General features: G+C 43.1%; 1 protein-coding gene and 1 pseudogene across 2 annotated transcripts in view; one reads left to right on the plus strand and one right to left on the minus strand.

Annotated features, from left to right (window-relative positions):
* The first annotated feature begins 1,165 nt into the window (after positions 1–1,165).
* On the plus strand, positions 1,166–4,763 carry LOC116673734 (dynein light chain Tctex-type 1-like; annotated as a pseudogene).
* Positions 4,764–7,379: 2,616 nt separating this feature from the next.
* Positions 7,380–9,738, minus strand: part of cybb (cytochrome b-245, beta polypeptide (chronic granulomatous disease)) — a 21,139-nt gene continuing 18,780 nt past the window's right edge. The window contains exons 14-15 of one of the 2 annotated variants that reach the window (XM_032505960.1): positions 7,591–7,681; positions 7,380–7,433 (exon numbers count right to left, since the gene is read on the minus strand). In XM_032505960.1, coding sequence (XP_032361851.1) covers positions 7,407–7,433; positions 7,591–7,681 — 118 coding nt within the window. In that variant the 3' untranslated portion in view covers positions 7,380–7,406. Of the gene's footprint in view, positions 7,434–7,554; positions 7,682–9,738 lie in introns of those variants that run through there. The other variant, XM_032505959.1, reaches the window with a different exon arrangement.

Raw genomic sequence — 9,738 nt, forward strand, 5'->3', positions numbered from 1 at the left:
GCGCGGGGGTCCGGACAGCTTTGTGGGGCCAAAAGTGTGGTTGCCTGTTGGACCACTAATTTAAAGGGCTGTTTGAGGGTTAAGACTTGGTTTAGGATTAGGGTTAGAATTGGGTTATGGTTAGGGTGGGGGTAAGGGTGAAGGTTAGGCATTTAGTTGTTATGGTTACGGTTAGGGTAAGGGTTAAGGTTAGGCATTTAGTATGATGGGTTAAGGTATAAGGGGCTAGGAATGCATTATGTCAATGACTGGTCCCCCGACTAGTGGAGACGTGTGGCGTGTGTGTGTGTGTGTGTGTGTGTGTGTGTGTGTGTGTGTGTGTGTGTGTTTTGAACAAAGGATGTAAATCTTATTTATTATAAGGTCCCAGAGCACATTTGCACTTTTTGAAAATGTGATCTGTTTGCATCGGTTTTATATTCCGACCTGATAATCTCGTTAAAACTGACTTTTTCCTTTTGTCATCATTTGTATTTTCTGTGACGTCAGTAAACATTTTTGACATGAAGCTGAACACGAGTCGTTGTGTTTCTGCAATTTTGACACTTTTCGCCTATTGATCCTGTTTGAATTGAGCCATGAAACACACTCAAAACGAGGCTAGCCCTTCAAAAGCATTCACACACAGACGTAGACGTATAACTAGACATAAAGAAGGTATACACACGTACTTATATGTCTGTGTGTATGTCTATTTTCTGGGCACGTGTGAACAAATAATAGGGCGAGAGTCCACTTCATTGAATTTATCCTTCAGACTACAGGGGAGAGAAATTAAAACTTTCAAGAAAAACGTGGGATTTTAATCCTTCAATCTCAAGATGAGTTGTTGAGTCAGTGATTTATCTCAGTGAGCGAATCCTAATTAACCAATTAACCCCTGTGTTGTCTTTCCCCGTAAACCATGAACTTGTCCTTGCAGGTCAAAATTGAAAATGAACATTTTTAACCCTAACCCTAAAACATCAACAACAACAAAAAGTCCATGAAGGTAACCATTAATTTCACCAGAAGATGGTTTTATGGAATCATCCGTGTTATTTTTGGGGCAATTTGGTTGAGAGAAATCCATATATTTCTGATATAAAAACACTTTGACCCGGGTCAGTTTGACCCGGGGACAACAACAGGGTTAAGTTGCAACCAGCAGGGGGCAACCGTTGGCAGGGCGCCGCATTCTCTTCTTCGTCGCTTTTTATTCTCGTTCTGTTGACAGCACACCGGAAGTCCTAACCAGCACCCTGTTTTTCTTCAAGAAAAATACCGGTTTTCTTCTATTTTTAACTTAAAAAACGTAAACTGTGCCCACTTTGGACCAGCGATAGATGACGGGAATGGAGGAATATCCCAACGGCAACGAGGTTTGTACCGTACTTTACGTATTTAGTGATAAATTACGGTAGATAGTAGCTAGCTAGCTGCCCTAGCTAGCCACTCCTAGCGTTATTTACCAGGTCATTTGTGATGCTAAGGCTTTATTTTGGTGTCAAATCGTTATATAGTATTGCTTATTATATTTACAACTGTCTGCTAATCTGTTTCTGGTTGCTAGCAAGTTGTTTAAAGTGACATTGGGACTTATATAGGGTTATAGGGTTAAATATGCTATTTCTGTTTATATACTATGTGACTGAAAATGTAGTAAATGTTAAAGTATTTGTCTGTTTCCCATTTTCAGGGCTCCTTTAACTCTGAAGAAGCTGATGGCATTGTCAAAGAGGTAATATTAACCCGGGTTAACCCTTTGATATTGTTTACTTTTAGTAGCTTTAAGGTTGCTAATATCATTAATGCTACACACACACTATCAGACTGTATCTCACCTGTGGAGTTAAATATTCAAACCCACGTTTATCTCTGTTATCTCTCTAATTCTCTCCAAATGTTGGGTGGTTTTACTGGAGTATCCCTCCACAGTGCACTGAGTGGGACACTGGCAGAAGTTTCATTGTGTTTTGCTGTGAGGTTCGCTATTAATTCAGATGTTTTTATAGGATTTATTAAAGAAAGTAGTTCATTTTTTTAACCTATTTTTCATTTTGACAAGAACAAAACAGGAGACATCAGAGATGGTCATCAGAGATACTAATTTTTTAAACTTATGTGCTATTTAACTGTTACACAGCTGAGTCTAATAGTGGAAACTGGTGCATTAAGGAACTCTTTAGAAAAAACCCATAAAAGAAAATGATAATGTTTCTTCTGTACTCAGGTTTTTAACAGCGTCCGCTCTTTATTTCAGTCTCCTCGGGGTGAAACTGCACCCAGTGACTTCCACATGACTGTAAACATGGAGCTGTTATCTCGTGTGTGTGTGTGTGTGTGTGTGTGTGTGTGTGTGTGTGTGTGTGTGTGTGTGTGTGTGTGTGGTGTGGTGTGTGTTGTGTGTGTGTGTGTGGTGTGTGTGTGTGTGTGTGTGTGTGTGTGGTGTGGTGTGTGTGTGGTGTTTCGTTTGCTTGTAGTGCTCGAGGGGGTCGTAGGCGCTGACGACTACAGCCTGAATCAGGTGAAACAAGTGGACCGCCGGCATCGTGGAGCGCTGCCTCACGCAGCTCGTCAACAGGGGAAACCCTACAAAGTACAATCGGTGTGTGTGTGTGTGTGTGTGGTGTGTGTGTGTGTGTGTGTGTGTGTTGTGTGTTGTGTGTGTGAGGAGAATTATTTAACAGGGTACCTCTGGGGTCTTTATATAAGTATAAAATGTAATTTTCTAGGTCTTAAAAGCAGTGCATTTGCTTTAAAAAGGACATTTTTCTTGTCCTTTTTTGTAGGATTAAATGAATGCTGTATGTATGCTTATTTAAATAATAAAATAGATACTTTTGTATTTTTAGTTTCCTGTCATAAGAGCTTGAAATGGGTGAATTTTTTTTAATTGATTTTTTTTTTTGTCATCAAAGTAAAAATGCACTTCACAAAAATGTTTTAGTAAATTCAGGGAACGTTACTTGGTAAATACTTAATTTCTTCTTCTCTCCGGATTAAAATCCACACGTTCACGTTGTGAAGTTGGCATTTAGTTTGATCCTAGGTGGTATTAAAAGTCTTAATGTATTTTGGAGACCCATGGGGGGGGGGGGGGGGGGGGGTGGGGGGTTGTACGTGTGACTGCTTTCAAATAAAACTAGACACAAAATGGAATAAAGTGCTTATTGTGACTGTTTGTGTCCGTACAGTGACGTGTGCGGTGATGCAGAAAACAGGAGCAGGTCTCCACACAGCGAACTCCTGCTACTGGGACACCGCCGGGGGACGGTAAGCTGACACACCACACACCACACAGAGACCACACACAGAGAGAACACACACCAACAGACAGAGATACACACACACACACACACCACAACACAGAGACACAGAGACCACACACACACAGACAAGACCCACACACAGACACACACAGACAGAGACACACCACAGACAAGACACACACACCCCCAGACAGAGACACACAGACAGAGACACACACAACAGAGACACACAGCACCAGACAGAGAGACAGAGAAAGACACACACAACCAAACACACACACAGACAGAATAAAAACACACACACAGACAAAGAAGACAACCCACACACACACACAGACAGAGACACACAGACACACAAGACAGAGACACACACACACACACACACACACAGACATGGAATCACAAGACACACACACAACACACAACACAGCAGACAGAGACACCACACACAGGACACAAAAACAGCAGCAGAGACACACACACAGACTGGGACAACACACACGACAGAGAGAGAACACACACACACAGACTGGGACACCACACAGACACAAGACACACACCACAGACTGGGACAACACACAACAGAAGAGCCCAGGACACCACACAGACTGGGACACACACACAGACAGAGAGAGACACACACACACAGACTGGACACACCACACAGACAGACCAGACAGAGAGGACAACACACACACAGACAGACAGACAGACAGACGACACACAACGCAACACACACAGACAGAGAAAGACACACACACACACACCGACAGAGAAAGCACCAACACACACACACACACACACACACACACACACACACACGGAGAGGTCCAGCCTCGTCACGTAGGGCGAGCTCTTCTGTTGTTGTCATACACTGTAAATCTATCGGTAATGATGCTTGGTTTTAAACCGAATTCTGGCGCAGTGCTCCCTTCACAATAAAACAACAGCGACATTACATCACTTCCAGCTTAGAGAGCAATGAAAGTAAAACAGCTTCGCCGATGTGTTAGAATATAAAGTGTATAATTGTGTTAGAAAACACAAGTTGCCACGGTCACGGCGGTGCATTGCTGCAGAGTAAATATAAGGGAAACTCGATGGATATTTGGCAATAGCATTTGCATTTATACATTCTCATGTTTTTTAATTATCTCTCTTAACTTTCTCCTCCTCATTTGTTGTTTTTGTTCCTGCAGGAAGCTGCACGGTGAGATGGGAAAACCGCACCATGTACTGTGTAGTCAGTGTGTTTGCTGTGGCTATCCCATAAGAGAGAGAGGAAGAGAGAGACACACACACACACAGATAGAGACACACACACACACACACACCAGACAAGACAGGCTCTCTCACACACACCAACACACACACACACACACACACACGTAAACAGACAGTCACACAAACGCAGACAGAGACAGTCTCTCTCTCAGACACACACACACACAACATATAAACAGACAGTCACACACACACACACACAGAGACACACACAAACCCACGACAGACAGAGACAGTCTCTCTCTCACACACACGCACACACACACACACAGAGACAACCACACACCAAACCAGTCACACACACGCAGACAGAGACGTCTCTCTCACACACAACACACACACCACACACAGAGACCAACAACACATAAACAGACGTCACACAAACACACGCAGACAAGAGACAGTTCTCACACACACACACACACACACACACATAGACAGAGAACACCACACACAAGAAACACACACACACACAGAGAACACCACACAGCAGAGAGAACAGTAACACACACACACACACACACACACACACACACACAACACACACAAGAACACACACACACATAGACAGAGAAACACAGACAGAGACCACCCACACACACACACACCACACACACACAGAGACACACACACACATAGACACACCACACCACAGACAGAGACACACACCAACACCCACCTCTGCTGCACCAGAGGGAGCTGCAGTGTCCCCCCCCCCCCCCCGTGCCACAGCTTGGTGTACACCTGGAAGCTGACCTTTGGAAGCTTGACCTTTAACCTCTAGTGGGAAAGTTACACGAGCTAAAACAGTATTTTCAGCCTTCAGATGCATGACTCATCTCTTAATGTATTTATCTGCTCATGTCGCTGCTGTAGCGTCTCGGTAATCTCCCTCTGACGCCTGACGGCAGCCGGACACCTTCTTCTTCGTGTGTTTGTGACGTTAATTACGTGCATCGTGGCAACGAGAGAGAGGATTTTTGTATTTTTTTCTCGGTGTTTTGCTGCAGGAAAATAAACGTGAAGACATGAACAGAAGTGTCCAGTCGTTTATCTTCAATTAATAACTAAATTATCTGATTTATGTTGTGTATATCCATGATATCCTCTCAGTTTTTAATGTTTTGGCTGTTTTTCTCCATTCTTCAGATGCACTAAATGTGTAAAATTGACACAAAACCTCTCAGAAAGTTCAAGTTTATTATCCAAAAATAAAAAGGAAACCCCCGTTGGACTTGGGTGCTAAGGAAAATATATTAAAAAAGCACATGGGTGCTAAAGAAAATACATTAAAAAAGCACATGGGTGCTAAGGAAAATACATTAAAAAAGCACATGGGTGCTAAGGAAAATACATTAAAAAAGCACGTGGGTGCTAAAGAAAAGACATTAAAAAAGCATCACAGATGTGATGAATAAAATCAGCTTTTCTTGTACAATTTAAATTAAAAAGAAATAACATTTACTATGTTTTTTTTTTTAAACACAATCACACTGAAACAAGATGGCTGCTGGTTAGTCGTTATAACAGATGCTTTCTTCAAGTCTAATATGCTAATTTTTTTTAATTTAAATTAAAAAGAAATGACATTTGGTCTGTTTTTTAGACACAGTCACAGTGGAACAAGATGGCCGCTGGTTACTCGTTATAACAAAGCTTCTTTTGTACAATTTAAATTAAAAAAGTCATTTTTATAAGGAAACCAGACAGAGAAAATCCACTCATGATGTGAAAAAGCCAGTATTAAAAAGTGTATTTAAACAATATTTCTAAATCCTGTACTCATGCACACGGAGTAAAAACTAAACGTGAACAATGCCCCACTGTAGCAACGCTTTAATGCCTTGCTCAGGGGCGATTTAAGCCGTTTATTTTCCTTTTTTTTTCTTGCCTGTATGTTCGGGGATTTGAACCATGAGGAATCAGACGTGCTTCTTTGAAATATGTCTTGTGTGAAAATAGGAAGGACCGTTTTGAAAGCACGCACGCACTGCACGTACTGACGTACACTCAAAAGGGAAGAGTGATGAGGAAAACGCGGGTGTTCTTACGTTGCTTTGAGAAACGAGCGGTTCTGTCGTTTGCAAAGCGTGCGGGAAGTAGACATGTAGACTGCACGTGGAAACCGTATGTAAATTAATAACAGTTTGTTTATGTGAAGTTTCATCTCAGTCTACGCTCTTCTCCCTCTCTCTCGCTCTTAGATCTCTTCTCTACTCGTCTTTGATCGCTCTACTCTTCGTCTCTCTATATCCCTCTCTCTCTCTCCTCTTCTATCCGCCTCTATCGTCTTGTCTCTCTCCTCTCCTCTCTCTTCTCTCCTCTCCTCCCCTCTCTCGATCGCTCCTCTCTTCTTATCTCTCTATCGCTCTCTCTCTCTCCCCTCTCTCGCTCTGCTCTCGCTCTCTCCCTCTCTTCTCTCCGTTCGCTCTCTGTCCCTCTCTCTCTATCGCTCTGCTCTCTCTCTCTCTCTCCCTCTCTCTATCGCTTGTCTCCTCTCTCTCTCACGTCTCTCTATCGCCTCACTGTCTCTCTGTCTCTCTCTCGCTCTCTATCCTCTGTCGCTCTCCTCTCCTCTCTCAGTCTCTCTATCGCTCTCTCTCTCCCTCTCTTGTCTCCTATCTCTCTCCTCTCTCCTCTCTCCTTCGCTCTCTCTCCTCTCTTCCCCTCATCGCTCTGTCTCTCTCTCCCTCTCTCTCTCTATGCTTTGTCTCTCTTCTCCTCTCTCTCTCTCCCTCTCCTATTCTCTCTTCTCTCCCTCTCTCTGTCACTCACTCGCTCTTTCCTCTCTCTCTTACTCTCTCACTAGCTTTCTCTCTCTCTCTCTTGCTCCCCCCTCTCTCTCCCCCCCCCCTCTTCTCCTGGTTGTTGTTAGAAGTTCTCTTTGTTGAAGATGAACTTGACTCTCCCTCTGTGTGAGAAGACTCTGTTTTCTCTCTCTCTCTCTCCCTCCTTCTCTCTCTCCCTCTCTCTCCCTCTTCCCCCCTCCCTCTCGTCCCCCTTCCCCCCCTCTCTCTCCTGGTTGTTGTTAGAAGTTCTCTTTGTTGAAGATGAACTTGACGTCTCCCTCTGTGTGAGACAGACTCTGTGTCTCCAGGGATTTCCCGAGCTGAGGCGGACCGCACAGGAACACTCCCACTTTAGTCCTGAGGACACAAAGACACAAAGACACAAAGACACAATCATTCAAGATAACCACCAGTACTTTGGGTATATCTTTGATGTTTGTATTGATATTTTGCATGTGCACTCTTTATAAGATCTTGATAAGACGCAATCGTTTTTTTTAATGATCATTTTAAATTGATGCAAAAGAAAAACAAGACGCCGGAAAATCCAGAGAATCACTCGTTGTTTTCCTTAGGTTTAGTTTTCAGCTTCCTGTTTGGTGCTGGGGAGAGTTTTATTCCAACGTTGGAAAACGGTCCTGAAATCTCTTGAAAGAGCTCTGGTGTCAGACTAAAAAGGTGTAACTGCAGGTCTGGTATTTCCCCAGGTGAAGAACGAACTTGACCAGGTCTTAAAAGAAGACTTTTTGCTAAAGCCGCTAGTTAATTATCTTCTTCTATCTCTGTCGAGGTTTGTGGAAGACTTAGGTCCCTCCTTCAGGAACATGGGACGTTATTTCAATTAAAATAAATGCAATTTCACATACTTTTGGACCATTATTGTCACCTTATCTGTTACTAAAACTCTGAAAAAGCTAGATCAGATAATACAAAATAACACTCAAAATGCTTAAAGACTTAAAGTTGCTAAATAACTGGAGAGGAAGTAATTTAGTTGGTTTACAAGTACATGGTTATGTTGACAAACGGAGACATGTCCCTTCGTTTCACACACACAAACGGAGAATTTGCCTCTTTTTAAAATCTAAAAAGATCTAAAAAGATCTTTGAAATCTTTGTTTGCACGTAAACTGAGACGAACGGAGGTCTAGGCCGCCGAGGAAGTGAGAAAGAGAAGATTCGTTGTTGTTGATGCTATTTGCTCTTGACGGCATATATATATACACGGGTACGTGTAACCGAACACACCTATCTAAAAAAGGGACAGCTGTAAGATGTTATTTCTAGGAACCGGAGAGGTTGAAACGTCCGTTAATGAAAATGGCCGCCCATGTAAACGCAGTGTTAGTGTTGGTAGTAGTGACATGTGGAGGAGGGCGGGGTTTGCATCCAGCTGAGTGAGATGATTGACACAGCTGCTGCTTGTTGTCCAATCACGCTCTCCCTTTCTATGCAGGAGTGTGTCTGACCTTCAGATGACCTTCAGATGACCTTCAGCCGCACAGCGCAGACATGAGGAGGCCAGAGAGCCGACGCAGACGGTCACACTGTGTAAGTTTATGTTGGGAGTGTGTGAGCAGCCGTAAAATAAGAGGAGCTTCTTTTCTCAAAAGCCCTGAATCTTTTAGAGGCTGTAGCGGACTAAAGTTAGTTAAAGTGGACTAATTGTTTGAGTTAGAAAAGCAGAAATTAGGAATTATTGAGACTAAAATTAAAGGAATGGATGTTGATGATAATCAGACTGGAATATGTCAACTTTTACTCAATACTATTTCAACAACACTTCCATTTGTTTTACAATGTTATAAAATATAATAAGACCCAAAATTAATGAAAGTACAGATTTGTACTTGGCAAAGAGCGTTGGAATCAATCATGTTATTTTGGGGAATTAAAAAGATCATTGATATAGGACAACATGAGGACAACACGAGGACAACATGGGGACAACATGGGGACAACAGGAAGACAGCATGGGGACAACATGAGGGCAGCATGATGACAACATGAAGACAACATGGGGACAACATGAGGGCAACATGAGGACAACATGGGGACAACATGATGGACAACATGAAGACAACATGGGGACAACATGAGGGCAACATGAGGGCAACATGAGGACAACATGGGGACAACAGGAAGACAGCATGGGGACAACATGAGGGCAGCATGAGGACAACATGAGGACAACATGGGGACAACATGGGGACAACATGAGGGCAGCATGAAGACTACATGGGGACAACATGGGGACAACATGGGGACAACATGAGGGCAGCATGAAGACTACATGAGGACAACATGGGGACAACATGAGGGCAACATGAGGACAACAGGAAGACAACAGCAGCATGTCATCAGCAGTAACGTTATCACCGCGTGTGTGTGTGTGTGTACACAGTGTGTGTGTG

Source organism: Etheostoma spectabile, chromosome 24, assembly GCF_008692095.1.
Source record: "Etheostoma spectabile isolate EspeVRDwgs_2016 chromosome 24, UIUC_Espe_1.0, whole genome shotgun sequence".
Lineage (NCBI taxonomy): Eukaryota > Metazoa > Chordata > Actinopteri > Perciformes > Percidae > Etheostoma > Etheostoma spectabile.